Source organism: Talpa europaea (assembly GCF_964194135.1).
Source record: "Talpa europaea genome assembly, chromosome: 11".
NCBI classification, from domain to species: Eukaryota; Metazoa; Chordata; class Mammalia; order Eulipotyphla; family Talpidae; genus Talpa; species Talpa europaea.
Genome location: NC_140078.1, coordinates 81591409 through 81607658, shown reverse-complemented (window position 1 = coordinate 81607658; position 16250 = coordinate 81591409). Strand labels below are relative to the sequence as shown.

Here is a 16250-nt window from a genome sequence, read left to right as displayed (position 1 = left end):
CAGGCAGAAGTGCCTCACAGAGGAACATAAGTGAATAAATAAAAAAGTTCAGATGGACTGTCAATTAGAAAAGGGCTTATTTAAAGTGGCTGCTTAACCTCTAAAAAACAGGAAATCAGAGGTGTCTAAGATTTGGGCCAAGGAAAGGTTTGAAAAGGAATTAAGGGCCTCCCCTGGTGGCGCAGGCGGTTGAGCGCAGCGCTGTGACACTGTCCGCAGCCTCTGCAGCACTGGTTCCATCCAGGCCAGCCAGCGAAGGGCCCACATGGTACGGCAGACCTCTCCTGCCGCGCCTGCTGCTCCCCTCAGCAGTGTATTTCTTCAGTCTGCCTGTTCTGTTCCCCACTCTCTCTCTGGTGAATCCTCTCACCCTCCTGCGCATCTGGCCTGTACCCTGGTTCTTGTATAAATAAATAAATAAATCTTTAAAAAAAAAAAAGAAAGGAATTAAGCCGAGGTGTCGGGCAGCTAGTCTGCCTGCTGGCTGGCATTGGGCTAGAAGAAATCAGTCTCATCTTAGTGTAAGGCTTTTTATTCCTTTTCCTGCTCACACCGGGTCTTTGTTGGGCTGTAAAGTTATACCATGAATTTCCAGATAGCTCAGGGTCTTCGAAATGGTCTTCATACTCCCTGCCAAGTTGATCAAAGCAGCTGGGGTGTTTTTCCAGTCAGTCATAGGAAAACATTACTCCAGAATGTCCCTCTTACTCTTACATGTTATGTTCAGCCCACCTTGCTTCAGGAATTGGGAAGAGCTGCAGGCAGCTGTCCACCTGGCCCACCTGTGGCTGCATTCAGACACTGGGTGTTCTTGACTGCAGACAAGTGTCTGGCTGGTGTTTGCACTGGCGGCTTTTGTGAATGTCGAATCTAATCGCTTGGTCTGTCTGTGGTTGGAAAGTGAACTGTTGCACTTTCATTCATTTTATCGGAAGGCACCAAATATCGCCATCTACTCTCAGGTGGAGTCCCATGACAGCACCCTGCCTGAATTGCTCTCTAAATGAAACTGATGATGTAATGATGGCTTTGAAAATAAAAATGATTTTTTAATTTCTACATGTGCCTTTTTGGTAAGAGGGATGGCTGCAAATCCCCATCCATGAGTCCCTCCCACCCCTCCGTCCTCTTGTGGTAGTTATTTCTCGGAGCTTATCGGATATTATGTCTTCAGCTTTTTTAATATGAAAATGTTCAAACATATACAGAAACACAAAGGAACCCTTGTGTACCCCTAAAGCAGCTGCAATAATCACCAATGCTTGGCCAGTCCTTATGAGCTCTATCCCCATCCATTTAATCCGTCATATTGTTGTTAGCTTTATTGAGCATAAAAGCGACTAGTTTTTTGGGTTTTTAAAAAAGATTTATTTATTTATGCATACAAGAGCTGGGGTACAGGCCAGAGGTGTGGAGGATGAGAGGGTTCACCAGAGACAGAGTGGGGAAGAGAACAAGCTGATTGACTGAAATACACTGCTGAGGGGAGCAGCGGGCGAGTCGGGAGAGGTCTGCTGTGCCGTGTGGGTCACCTCCTTGGCCGGGGATCAAACACGTGCTGCAATGGCTGTGGATCACTTCATACGTTGCATCTTAACCCCTTGCGCCACCAGCAAGGCCCCAGAAGTTACTAGTTTTAAATTCATTGCTTTTTAGCAAACAGCAGTTGTGCAGCCACCACCATAATCTAAGTTTAAAAGCATTCCCATCACTCCGTGTTGTTGTGAAGCAAATCTGGTCCTGTGTTTTATCTCATCCAGAAATATTTCAGTAGGTGTCTGAACTGCTGGGCATTCTGTTTGCTTGTCATGGCAGCACCCAGGCTGCCCCCTCTTCTGCTGAGGGCTAAAAGCAAACCTCTGGGTTCAGCACTGCCTCCTGAGATTAACTGTGGAGAGCCTGAGGGGAAGCGATTACAGATGAAAGGCTGCATGGCCCGCCATGTTTACACTGTGAGAATCCAGTTTAACCCCAAATTCAGTTCTGCATATTTTATTGAAGGCCTACTCTGCATTTGGCAGGAATTAGTCATGGCCCCTACCAGTGTGCATTCCCCGCCCCCCCCCGCCCCCCTCGCACCTCCCATAAACTGTGGACACAATTAGGTAGAGGTAGGCAGAGGTGACCTCAAATGCCTGCTCACCTGGAGCTTGGGCATCCCTCTGACCTATATCTATAGCTAAACTTGTGCGTGTGTGTTTACACCACTGTGCCTGCGAGCCCTTACTTCTGGGTTTAAAGCCCTTATTTGTTTCAGGTGGTCAGAAGAGCAAAGATACTGGTCTCATCCCGTGTGTTACAGGGAGGACCTCCCCAGGGTGATGGCCTCACCTTCCTTTCCTCACCTGTCTCTCTCTCTGCCCTGTAGACACAGGACAGGAAGGAGGCCCAGTGCAGTGCCTGGAATATAGGGGAAGCCTTGGGAAAGGGACATACAACTTGCATTTACTCAGTTGTTTACTCATTTACTCAACAAATTTCCATTTAGAGTTTCTGGCACTCAGGAAACAAGATTTCCCTGGCCACAGTGGGGCTGTTTGGAAGCTGCACTGAGCTGGTCACCATACCTGGTACCTGTAGGCATTCAGTGGAGACTGTCCTGCCGCTTCTCTCGATGCGGGGAGCTGGAAGCCCTTCTTCCATCACCCCCCACCCTGACACCTAAACTGGAGAGTCTGCAGGCCACACCTCCTAAGGCAATTGATAGGAGCCTTCAGCCAATTTCTAACGGTGTTCAGAGGGTAGCTGCCAAGTCATTCATCTCTGGATGCCACACAAATAGGAACCTAAGTGATGTCCAGAGACAAAACCCATCCTCTTCACAAAGGACTTGAGGCCCATAAGGGAAGGAGAGGGACATGGTTTTTTGAAGTGTAACAGTGTCATGCGGCTGTCAGAGGAGGCAGGACAACCCTAGACCACTCATCCACTCAGTGGTGAACTGAGGGCCTGTGTGCAGGGCACTCTGCTGAGAGCAGCGAGTAAGAGTGGAACCTACAAGGTTCCTATAGTGGCAAGCAGGCAGGCAGGGTGGGCAGCCAGCAACTGAGCCTCCCAATGCCCTCCCCCCCCAAGAATCTCCATGCGTTCTCTCTCTCCCTGTCTCTCTCATCTCAGTCTTGACCCATCTCTGTAATAATCTCTCTCAGGCTTTGGCACTTATCGGTACACGCGCCCCACGCTCTCTGGCTTCTTGGCCCAGGTATCCGCAATTACAGGAGCCCCATGCTCACACTCCTCAGCCCAGGGTGTTCATGCGTGCTCCGTGCTCATGCTCCCAAGCACTGCATTAACACGCTATCAGGTGCCGGTAACACAACCAGGGAGAAAAGCAAGGCCGCAGGTGGCAGCTGTAGAGGCTGGAGACAGGAAGGCAGAGAAAACCCCACCTAACGCCACTTTCTCTACAGTCCATATACTCCCGGACCTTAAATTCCAGTTGGGGAGAAGGGTAGTAAATGTTTGACCAACAAATACATAGATATGGTCGCTTTGCAATCAGTGTCATGAGAGAGAATTCTGTCTCCCCCGACCCTCCCTGCCGCCACCCGTGCAGCAAGGAGCTCTGGAGCCCAGTGTGCCCAGAGAAGCCCACTGTGCCCAGAGAAGTCGAGGCAGTGAGGACCACACCTGCAGCCCCTTTGGGCCTCATTAAAGGATTTTTTTTTTTAATAGAGGCATGTTTTATTTATTTATTTGTTTGTTTGTTTTGTTTATACAAGCACTGGGTACAGTCAGAAGCGCGGGAGGGTGAGAGAATTCACCAGAGCCAGAGCAGGGAGCAGAGCAGGCAGAAGGACCAAAGCACACTGCTGAGGGGAGCAGCGGGTGGCAGGAGAGGTCTGCGCGCCATGTGGGACCCTCCTCCGATGGCCGGGGAGCAGCCGGGGATCGAACCAGCGCCGCAGAGGCTGCGGGCAGCTTCGCAACCCAGTGCTCAACCGCTGCGCCACCGGGGAGGCCCATTTAAAGGATTTTTACCTGATTCATGAGTTTGGCAAACTATTGAAGGGATTTAAGTTTTAAGGCTTTCAGAGTTTTAAAGCTCTGATTCCTCTGTGGACAATGGATTGGAATTGATATGGTTGAAAGTCGTGTAAAAGGCAGTATTTCAAGCCAGCAGGAAAAGATGCTCTATTCAGTAAATAATGTTAGTACAGTTGATTGACTGTTTTGTAAAGGTCAAACCCTACGGTGTGCCCTAGTTGGTGCCATCTGAAAAAAATTAATCCCTGATGCTTAACAAGACACAAAACCAAGACTTTTAAAAATGCTGTATAGATCTAACTGCATAAAAAAATGTTAACTTTGGTAAAAATAAAGGCAAATGAGAGAGTAGGGGAATATACTTGCAATATTTATAGCAGACAGTAGGTTAATATTTAGAGTATAAAGAGTTATTCAAATCCACAATAAAAATATAAGCAATAGAAAAATAGGCCAAGAATAGGAACAGGCAGTAAACATATGAAGACAATCAATGCACTAGTATTCAAGTAAATGAAGATTAAAACAAGATCTGATTTCCATTTGTATGGGCAGGAATGCACCACAGTGCAGATTTTCTGATCCAGTAGACCAGGTAAAGGAGGAATCAGAGTCCTTAGTGGCTTTTGCAGCTCTTTTATTGGGATTTACCCAGTACACAGCAGGCAAGGGTGCTGGGGGGCCCCCAGCCAGTCTTCACTCTATCCGGGCTCTCTGGCCTTCTCTCGGCTTCTGCTTCTCTAGCTTCTCTAGCTTCTCTCTCAGCTTCTCTTTTGGCTTCTCCTGCTTCTTTCTCGGCTTTTACTGGCTTCTACAGTCTCAGCCCAGGTGAATCCCATCTACCTATGCCCACACCCTACTCCAGGTGCCCGCCATCAGGCATGCATTCAGGACCCCAAGGATCCATCATCTATCCTGATGGCGGCAGGGCAGAAAAGCCTGACATTTTTTTCCTTACTCTACACCATTCTTTAACAATATTGTTAATAATCTGTGTTGGTGGGCCTCCCTAGTGGCGCAAGGGCTTAAAACGCAACCTATGAAGCTATCCGCAGCCTCTGCAGCACAAGTTTGATCCCCAGCCAGGGAGCCATCCACATGGCGCAGCAGACCTCTACTGTCTCGCCTGCTGCTCCCCTCAGCAGTATATTTCAGTCGATCTGCCTGTTCTGCTCCCCACTGTGTCTCTGGTGAATCCTCTCACCCCCACACCTCTGGCCTGTACTCCAGTTCTTGTATGCATAAATAAATAAATCTTTTTTAAAAAAAATCTGTGTTGGCAATATTCCCTATGCAGGGGAACATCTTTATGGTGTAGCATTTTAGCAGCAAACATCAAAATTGTAAATGTGAATATGCTTTCACCCATAATTTTGTAACCGGTAGTGCCCCTTGCTGCCCTGTATCAATTTCACTCCCAGGAATCTTTTGGAAATATGCATGCAAAGAAGTTTTTCCAAGAAGATTCTTTGGAGGATTGTTTATATTAAAAAAAAAAAAACCTGAAGATGTGATAAATGCCTACTGTTGGGACACAGGGAAAAATTCCCCCACTCCTGCTGGCTTCTTCTGAGGTTATTTGTGAAACCAGAGACTCCTCACACACACACACACACCTTACGGCCTCTGGCTCTGGGCCCCAGAGCACTGCTTGTGGGCAAGCAGCAGTGCAGTGGGCATTTTACCTCCACCACCAGCGGCCCCACTGGGGCTTGGGCTGCAGGCAGAGGCCAGCAGTGATGGTAGACGGCAGTGGTTCTCCTAAAACGCCGCCCCACAGCACACAGCCCCTGGTTCAGGGCTGCAGGGAGGAGCAGGGGGCCCCCTGGGCCAGCTCCAGAGCTGTGGCTCCTCCAGCTGCAGGCAGTAGAGAGGCCCATGGGTTTGCGGCCTGGATTGTGGAATGGACCGATCAGGTGGGAGCGATGAGCTGATTGGTAAACGGTCCAATCAGATTTGTAGGTGGGGAACCCTGAAAGAGGATATAAGGCAGGGACAGCAGCCAGTTTAGGATTCTCTCGATCAGACTTTGAGGCTCTTAGGCTCTCTCACAGACTCTATTCCTGGCATCCAAAGACATTGAAAGTTTTGCAGATGAAGCCAAAGTTTCTTAGAGGCCTGACCAGCCGGGCCTGCCTCTATCACTGCCTGAAAGAAGCACCTAAAGGCCTTGGGCCTGGTGTCTCAATTTGCTGTTTGTTATTGTGGGCCAACAGTTCAAAGAACAGCAATGTTGCTGTTTTTGGGTTTTTTTTTTAAGATTTATTTTTATGCATACAAAAGCTGGGGTGTAGGCCAGAGGTGTGGGGTGGGGGAATGTGAAGATTCACCTGAGACAGTGGGGAGCAGAACAGGCAGACAATCAAAAATACTGCTGAGGGATGCAGCAAGCAAGACAGGAGAGGTCTGCTGCACCATGTGGGTCATCTCCCTGGCCGGGGGTCAAACTCACGCTGTAATGGCTGCCAATAGCTTTATAGTGCTGAGACTTATGTGCCACTAAGGAGGCCCTGCTGGTGTTTCTGACATCACTGTGTAAAGGCAAGAATGACCACAGTGCAGGTTCTCTGATCCCATGCAGACCTGGTAAAGGAGGAGTCAGAGTCCTCAGTGGTTTTTGCAGGTCTTTTATTGGGGTTCAGCGGGTACGTGGCAGGCAGGGGTGCTGGGGGGCTGGGGGGCTGGGAGGCTGGCAGTCCTCCCAGCCCCCAGCAAATCTTCACTCTATCTGGGCTCTCTGGCGTTCTCTACTTCTGCTTCGGGCTTCTCCTTCGGCTTCTGCTGCTTCTCCTGGCATCCCCGTGATGCCGCCCTTAAAAAGCACAGTCTTAGCGCAGGTGTACCCACTGCAGGTGCCCGCCATCAGGCATGCATTCAGGATCACAGGGTTCCCTCATCTATCCTGATGGCAGGAGGGCAGAAAAGCCTGATTTTTTATCTTATCCTACACACTGCCTCCTGGTGATGACCGGCATTACTGGACAATGCTGCCCCCCCCTACCCCACCTACAAGTCTGACTGGACCATTTTCAATCGGCTCATGGCTCATACTTTGATCGGTCCAAACCAATGGGCTTCTACTGCCTGCAGCTGAAGCCTCAATGTGGGGGTGGGGGTGGTTCTCCAGTTTCAGATGAACAAATTACATCAGACAAATGCATAGGAGAAAAGCACCACTGGGGAACTTAAATAACTGAATTCTAAAATAAATGGGAGCAAACCAAGGCTTTAAATTCTGTGCTAAGGGACCTGGGGCATCAAAGGAAGGGGAGGGGTGCTCTCGGGATGAGGAGGAAGGAAATTCCTCTTCCTGCCTCCCCACTGCTAAACAAACTTACTTAGGGGCCAGCCTGCCTCCACAGATAGTTTCCAGTCCCTGAGCCTTCTCTCCCTGTCTGATTGTTGGGACAAGCTGGCTTTCATCTGGACACTTGCAGAAAAGCCTCTTTGAGTTGGGTCTGGGACCGTCTGATGTTCGCTTTCATCAGTTACTTCCTTTCCTCCTACCTGTCTCTCTGAAACATGCTCTCAAGGGCAGAATAAAAACTCCTGGGAGAGGGGGTTGGGATTGGGTGACTTGCCGGCGTCCAGCCTGGTGCTCTGGTGACACAAGGAGTCTGGTGTCATCTTTAGCCAGACACAGGCGTGCTCAACAGCCAGACCTGGCAGGAACATGGAGGTGAAGGGTCAGGCCTTCTGAGGAAATGTTCCCAAGCACAGGCTGCAAGCAGTGGCTAACCGCCAGCCACCCCCAGAGGTTCTGCTGCTCAGCTCAGGAAAAAACCTCTCGAGCATTGCCTCTTGAGGCTGCTTCATCTTAGACTTCAAAGTTCCATTTCTTCCTTGAGGGACATTCACCCAAGCTGAGAGTGCTCTGGCGCCTGGCTGGGGAGCTGGGACCAGACTGTTTTAGTTCACAAGTTCTCAGGCAACTGTTTCCCTTAGGGGATGTCAGTTTGCTTCACCCGCTGTGACACTGAACTCCTGCTTGCACAAAAATCTCATCTCTCTAATGCAAATTTGGATAGAACGGAGTCAAAAAGACCAGTTTGGGGTAGGGGAGGCTTCTACTTTTGAGGGGATTCCAAGTGACTAAACTGGCTCTCACAGATGGTCTGTGAGAGCCTCCCTTCGAGTTAAAGTTTCTTGCAATTTTACTCAAGTCCCTGGACATTTATCGCCAATGTGTTTTCAACATTCATGGCAGTTTGATGTCAAAGAACAGACCTTTACGAGAGAAGCCGACAGCACCCTAAGAAGCAAGCTAGTCCTTTGCACGGTGTCTCATTTCAGTTACTATAAACAGCCATACCTATCTTCCAGAAGCTTCTCAGCCTTCACTCAGTCCTGAAATCAATGTCTACTTTGGTCATCTGAATTCAATGTCTGTTGACTTGCTTTTCCAGTGGGAGGGAAGGAGCGATCCTGTGAGGGCCAAGTCGGGGAGGGAACACGGTCCGCACCACAGGGCCTTTTCCCCACCTGTGTCTTGTTCTGCTTGCCTTCTGCTTCACCTCTCTGGCTGCCCCCTGAATTTTGATCTAAATGATGCTAGGGGCTGGGGAGACGGTCTCCAGCAGCTCCAGGTGTTACCTACTGATTTCAGAAGTGTTCCTAAAACGTTTGGTATGAAATCTTTAGCGCACTAGATAAAATGCTGGCTACCTAAAGTAGGAATAAGTGAAATCTTGGGCAAAAAGGAAGCTTTTAGTAAATGGGTATTACAAACCAGCTCCTGTCTACATTTACTTTCCAAATTTGGGCTTTCCTAAAGAAGAGCGCATGGTAGGGGGCCTTCGCCCAAGGGGGCAGATTCGGGAAGTCTCACTTCATGAGCGGGTTTCCCAGGCAGGTCTGAGATGGTGTGTGCTAGAGCAATGAAGTACTTCCAGCTATGCATGACTCCGCCTGGGAGCTCCGAGGGGAAGACCTGCCCTGGCCACTTCAGTTTGTTGGGAAACTCCCATGTCTGTCACCACCAGAACTTCCTGACTGTCACAGATGGACAGTAGTAAAAATTATTCTAATTTCTGCATTAAATTAGGTGCATAATTGCTTTTCCACCTGAGAATCATACGGCATAACTGACTTATCTGCAGTTTAAGGCAGGCCTTAAATAAAAATACCCCAGCACATGAAGAGGGTCCCGGCAAGACTGGGGAGATGTAGATGAGGTCTGGAGCTGGGGACTGATGAGGCAATAAAGCCCCAACAATCATGCACACCCCTGAGCGAAGCAAGACCCCCCTCAGAGCTTTAAAACCACCTCAAGGTGTGAGTCATATCACCATGCCCGGTTGCCTTGAGGAACTGAAAAAATGAAAATATTCACGTTGCTCATTAGCAAAGGGAAATACGCAAATACTGAGGGTGGCTTTGTGTCCGAGCCCCAGCCCTCTGTTTTGATCTGTTCAGCAGAACATTCAAGCCCGCCTTTAGCTTCAAGCCCAGAGTTCTTTTCTTGCTACAGTACCTGTTACTGGATAGTGTGCTAGGGATGAGGGGGGCTTTAAAAATAGAGCGGCTTGGGCACTGCCCCCCGTAACCAGTGTTAGAGCCACCATGTGACTTTATTGTCAAGTCACTGTCTGCAGAACCTGTCTCAGAGTTCACATTTGAGACCAGATAGTTTTGTTACAACACTGACCTGTGCATTGTGGGGTATTTAGCAGCACCCTGGCCCCTGCCCGTTTAATGCCAATACTCCACCCCATAGTATCCAGACATTGTCAAGTGGCCCGTAGGACACAAATCACACACACCCTTTGGGAATCGCTGTTCTACTGGAAAGAGGCAGTCCAAATTCTTTGTCCCAAATTCCTTGTGTTTTTAAAGATTCTAATTTTATATGCATTTAACACCTGGGTGTCATTAGTTTATTCCCTATGTGGTATGAACAAGATTTGATTCTCCTTAGCCATCACAAAAAGCACAGAATCTTCTCTTCCAGTGTATTCTGCTATTCATGGGTTGCTAATCATTTACTTGACCTGCTAATTCAACAACATGTCACGCTAGTCATTAATTCATCATTGCTATTCATTCACACATCACTTATTGTGCTCACTGATGCCCTATGGAGAGCAGGCACTGCCTAACCAGGATTGTCCATGCAGTGGACGATACACCCACCTTCTTCAGGGCATTTGTGATGAGGGCTGACATTTTTCAAAGGCAAAACTGCTTCTGCCACTGGTAGGTTGTAACATATGAATCATCATCTTGAGTCAAAAGTAGGCAGGTATTGGCAACCTCTCCCAGTAGAACCTAGTATGTAAATCATGGGTCCAGCATCATATTCCACTCTGCTCTGAGGAGGCCGAGCAAATAAACGGGATGATTCTTTTTCTACATTCCTGCCCCTTCTGAGGAGGCACGACACATCAGGCTTCAGAGGACACGAAGCTCTTGCTGCTCAGCGCTCACAGCCGGCATGTACTCCTGTGAGCCAGTGAGTTTCTGTCCTTCTAGCCAGCTTGGAAGGCAGTAACCTGAATTGCTTCCGCGGCACAGTTTTCTGTTTGTTCCCCGGGTGCCATCTGATGCCTCTACTTGTGTCTCAGGTTGTTCTGCTGCTCGCCTTCATCTGTGTGAGGAGCTCTCTGCTTCAGTGGATCAGCTACAGTGCCTACAGCTACTTTGAAGTGGTGACCATTTGCAACTTGATAATGATCCTCGCCTTTTACCTGGTCCACCTCTTCCGCCTCGACGGTGTGTTCACCTGTATCAGCTGGCCCCTGTCGGTAAGGGAGTAGCCTGACCCTGGCCTCTGTGCCGGAAGCACTCATCATCCTCCAGCCGTTGTGCTGTACCCTCAGCCTCTGGAAGCCTCAGATCTATGCTCAGCTTTCAAGGATTGGTTTTTTTAAAGATTTATATAAGAACTGGGGTACAGGCCAGAGGTATGGGGGGTGAGGATTCACCAGAGATAGAGTGGGGAACAGAACAGGCAGACTGAAATACACTGCTGAGGGGAGCAGCGGGTGAGACAGGAGAGGTCTACCATGCCATGTGGGTAGCTCCCAGGCCGGGGATCGAACTTTTGCTGCAGTATCTGTGGATAGCTTCACAGATTGCATCTTATAACCCCCTGTGCCACCAGGGAGGCCGCTTAAGGATTGGTTTTAAAATTTGACCCTTAATTCGGTTTCTCTATGTTCCACATATAAGCGACACCATCTAGTATTTCTCTTTCTGGCTTACCACTGAACACAATCCCTTCCTGCTCCACTCATGTTGCCACAAGTGACATATCTTTTTTGATCACTGAGTAGTATTCCACTGTGTATATATACACCACATCTTTTTCCACTCAGCTGTTTTGGGGGTAAAATCTATTACACTGGATTCTAGCATAGCCATTCCAGCTTTCTCTTGGTTACTGTTTACATGACATGTTTTCCATTTTAATCTATATGTGTCACTGGACAACAGGGATATGTTCCGATTAATGCACCATTCAGTGTTTTTCTGTGAGTGTCATAATGTAATTATGCAAACCTAGATGGTATAACCCACTACACACATGGACTATGTGCTATAGCCTATAGGGACTAACATCCCCATAGGACAGACTGGTTGACTAAAACATGATAAAGGATCCATGACACAGTACTTCTTTGGATATAAAGTGTGTCTCTGGACAGTACGTAGGTGGGTCTGACAACCTCTGCTTACTAGATTGTTCGATCATTTACATTCAACATTATCACACATTATTTTGAGAACTTTCTTTTGTATTCCTAAATTCTAAGGCCCCTTTCAAAGTTACAGCATCTTTCTACTTTCAAGGACAAGCTCCTGCAGCTTCTCCAGTCCTGATAGTGAACATAGGAGAAAATAAAAGCTGGGGGGCAAGGAGGGCAGACTGAAGGGATATGACAGTTGGGAGGCTAGGCTCAGCCACCCTTTTTGGCTGTGCCATCCACTTGGGTTTCCCTGTCACGTGTCATTCTCCGCTTTCTCGCTGGGTGGAGAACTTCCAGCTATTGATCGGCTCTTCAGTCAGATCCCTGTGATCTGCCTTGTGATAGTCTTTCTAGTCACTAAGGGAGCAATCAGCATCTTTGATTTTTGCACAGCCTTGAGAGGCGCTGCAGCTTGAAAGTGGAATGCTTTTCTAAACTGGAACAGCTGCCTGCCCTAATGGGCAGAACTTCAAGAAGGCGTAATTTCTAAAGTCTCTTGAAAACAGCTAAAAATAGATCCACTCAGGCGACCGAGAGGACTCACTCTGAATCCAAAAAACCACCTTCCTCCTCTGATCTGGTATTAAGTGAGGAGGAGGAAAGATGAGGTCAGAAGCAAGACTGTGCTGCTGAGTGACAGGCCATCCTCACCCAGGCCTGCCACGATGCTTTAATGGCAGAGTGAACGGGGCAGAAATGGCCGGCCTTGTGTGCCCGGGGAGAAGCAAAGACTGAGTCGGTCCTGCCTGGAGACTCAGCCGCAGAGGTGGGCCTGACGACATGCTTCCAGAGAGAAGCAAAGTGGGAAGACAAAACGAGGTTTAAATGTCCTTGGGGTGAGAACCAGCACCCACACACACCCATGGCACTTCACGGATGGGTTGTGACCTCATCTTAGGCTCTGATCCTGAATCTCCACTTAGGAATGTTCACAGAGTGGGTGGATACTCCACACGGCCACCAGAGCCACCGCATTTTTCACCCAGAACTTTTCCTGAAGCAGAAGCCACAATGATCTTTGCTCCTCAGTGCCTGGAGCTTCACCTAAACTCTCCAGCCTGGGAGTTGTGAGAAACTGGTTTGCTTTTTGGGTAGCTTTGGCTAGAGATTAAGGTCCTGTCTGCAAACCCCTCCCGGGAGTGGGGCAGTTCTTGCCAGGGCTCTCTGCTCACACAGGACCGTCCTATCTTGTCCCTCTCCTGCCTGCCCTGCGTCTTCTCTCACTGAACCTCCCAGGCCTGGCCTTGCACATTTGTTGGCTGTGAGCTGCACCGCTCCTGTCGGGGTGTTTCAGGGGGAAGAAAGGTGTCCCGCCCTCTCTCTCCCTCCTCTTCATCGCTTCAGACGCCTGGTTGTCTCCAGGAATCAAGAATGGACCTCCTCAGCCTCTGCTCTGCTTTGTGTTTTGCCCACAGGAATTTCTGCACTATTTAATCGGTACCTTGCTCCTCCTAATCGCCTCCATTGTGGCCGCCTCCAAGAGTTCCAACGAGAGCGGACTGGTAGCCGGAGCGGTGAGGACATTTTCAGGAGTGAATTCATGTTTCAAATGCTCGCTATGTGGCAGCAAAGGGATTGTTTTCTATGGCTTCTGTCAGTCAGCACCCATCTTGACCAGCCAGCAACAGTCTCCAGAGATCTGCGTCGTGGGCCCACAGCGAGGGTCAGGAGGATCGCCATGGCTGGTGGCAATTTGAGTGGTCCAAGACCCCCCTCTCACAGCTACTGCTTAAGTTGGGGCGAGCAGGTTTTCATCCACATGCCCATTCTGATCATTTGTTCCTCAAGGCTGCCTCGGCAGTATGCAGAGAAAGGTTCTGAGGCCCCTTTTGAGGGGCGGGGAGGGGGGTGGGTAGCTGGTGCTATCTCTGCCAAGAGGCTGTCTTGGTCATTTCTGATTTATTTTTTAACAGTGTTCAGGCCAGGAAATAAAACTTTGAAAGGTGGGACTTGTCCCATCCGAAAGCCTGAGTAGAAACAGCATGGAAATATATAAAAATACAGTGCTGTGGGAATGATATGTATTTAAGACATATACATATGTGTCCATCTACTATTTTAAAAAGATTTCGAGATTCCTGTCAGCTAATTCCTGATTTAGCTAGTGGTGTACAGTGTGGAGGCCTGTGGGCTAATACTGATCACCTCACTGAGTGGGCAAGATTTTGAAAATGAGTTTTAAGACAAAACTCTGTAGGTGATGCTCAGTGTCTTTCACTCACACAAGTTACAAAATTGGTCAGACTTTGGACCAAAGGTGGGCTAGAACCTAGAATTCCACTCAGGGTGGAGTTCATCCTCCAAAGGGCAGCGGGCAGAGGTGGCTGCAGGGATCAGCCAAGTCCCTTAAGTGCCTCTCCCACAATGGGGCGGCTGTCTCCTGCTGGCCGCCACCTGCCCCACACAGGCACCGAGGGAATCCTGCCCACCGTGTCTTCAGGACCACACAGGGAACTTCCCATTGGGTTTTATGACTCAGGTGGCACATAACCATGTTAGCCCTGGAACCCAAATAAGCCCCATTTAGCCTACACCATCTTTGTGCCTAGGACCAAGCCTATACCAGGAGGGAGCCCGAAGAAGAAAGCTAGGGTCCCTGCTTATGAGAAAGTGGTAATCTAGCTTAGGATTCCAGCCCAAGGCACATGAAACAATTAGCAAACAAGGCACTGTCGTCCAGAATAGCATCATGTAGGGCTATAATAAACTGTTCAATTATGCAGTACAGACAGTTGGAGACCGAGATGTGGATAATGCGCTAATTGTGCAGAACAGACAATGAGCGGCCAGGGCAGGCTCTAATAGGCTAATTATGTGGTGCAGACAATCGGTACAAAAGGAGCCAGGGAAAGGGGACGGGGGGGGGGGGGGGGGGCGGTGGTGGGGTGGTGTGGTTTGCTGGGGGCAGCGCTGTATAAACCAGCAGCCAGACTTGACAAAAATTAAACCTTAAATCCTGCCCATCGTCTGGCTTCGTGGGCATGAGTCAGGGTTGGGGGGGTGGGGCTTCAGCCTGGCACCAGTGATTCCATAGTGAACCCCAGGCCTTTTATGTGTCTGACAGAGTCCAGCGTGGTCTCTCAGCTGGATCCCTCCTGGGCCCTTGGTGGCAGTGTGGCTCTAGGCAGGACAGTTGATCTCCTGTGCCTCTATATCGTTAGCTATAAAATGAGGGGAGATTCACACCAGCACCCACCTGGCAGCGTTGTTGTGAAGGGGTGGCAGCTAAGGAATCAATACAGCTGCAGGGCTTAGAACACTGGTGGGTACATAGTAAGTGCTCATTAATTTTAGCTGCTGCAGCTGCCAGTGTTGCTCACAAGTAAGCAAAAGGTTTCAGGCTTGGATGTTCCAAAAACACCTAAGTGTGCTGCTTCCAGCTCAAACATTTGATGCATGTCCCCCCGCCCCGACCCCCAAGCGCTCTCTTGGACTCTGGGCACCCTGTTCTGGTCCACAAGTGAGGAGGTCAGACCAGGCTCAGTCAGCTTTTCTCACACTTGGGCACTGGGTAGACTCTCAGAGAGGACATGCTCACAGCCTGACCGTCTCTCGGTGTAATACTGGTTACATTCCTGCCAGTGTAAGGCCGATAACAAAGCTGTTTACGCAGCTATAAAGCCAGCAGGACACAAAGCTATTATAAATGCAGTGTAAACAAGGCTACCCCCAATAAAATCCACCTGAACATTAAAATTTTTAAAACCCAAACTAAAATTTACAGTTCCCCCTTTTTCTCTTTTCACCCAGAGTAATTAAAGTAGAATGGTTTGGCCCCAGGTCAGTTGTAACCATAAATCTGAACGTGGGCACTGAAGTTGCCCAATGTGAAGAGCTGAGAGGTGGACACCAGAGGCCTGGCCTGGGCGCTGGCAACAGGGACAGGGTCTGGTCTGTGCACCTGAGTGAGGATGAGGTGGCTGGGTCAGGTGATTTCCCCAGCTCCCTCCTAGCCATAGTTGGTGCGGGAACCAGCACAGAGATGAGGAACAGAGAAGACTGTGCCAGTAATTGACCACTGATCTGGAAACCTCCTTCCCTCTCTCTCTCCTGTCAGGTCTTTGGGTTCATGGCCACCTTCCTGTGCATGGCGAGCATATGGCTGTCCTACAAGTTCTCGTGTGTCACCCAGTCCACAGGTGAGTTCCCGTTGTCAGAAAAGGTGATCTCCGAAAAGTCCCTCACTCGGGAAGAAGAGGAACAGGAGGGTGGCCTTTTCTGGAATTCAGCAACAGGGAACGAATCCTGTGTGGAGGAGGCCCTGAGGGACCGGTGGGGGTTAGAGGGAGAGGAAAGATAGGACCTAAGAATCTCCTGCCTCTACCATGCCCAGGGACACCTGATATTCCAGCCTCTGATGCGAAGCATTTTCTTTGTTTCCTAATGACAAAAGTAACATGTAGAGCATTTAGAAAAAATTTAATGAAAGTGCTCTATCACTTTCCCCAGAAACAGCACCTGTGGGGTATCTATTCTACCAGTATTTCCTCTGAATGTTTCTATAACCTCTATAGACACACACATTGCTTTTATTAAGAGGATCAGACTTGATGTGTTATGTTATTTTTTTAACCT

General features: G+C 49.1%; 1 protein-coding gene across 1 annotated transcript in view; it reads left to right on the top strand.

Annotated features, from left to right (window-relative positions):
- The window catches only part of CMTM7 (CKLF like MARVEL transmembrane domain containing 7), a gene marked incomplete at both ends in the record, with an annotated part of 39615 nt that extends 23640 nt beyond the window's left edge, over positions 1-15975 (top strand). The window contains 3 exons of the mRNA XM_084247809.1: positions 10551-10730; positions 13091-13189; positions 15733-15975. Of these exons, the coding sequence (XP_084103935.1) occupies positions 10551-10730; positions 13091-13189; positions 15733-15975 (522 nt within the window). The remainder of the gene's footprint in view (positions 1-10550; positions 10731-13090; positions 13190-15732) is intronic.
- Between the last annotated feature and the right edge of the window lie 275 nt (positions 15976-16250).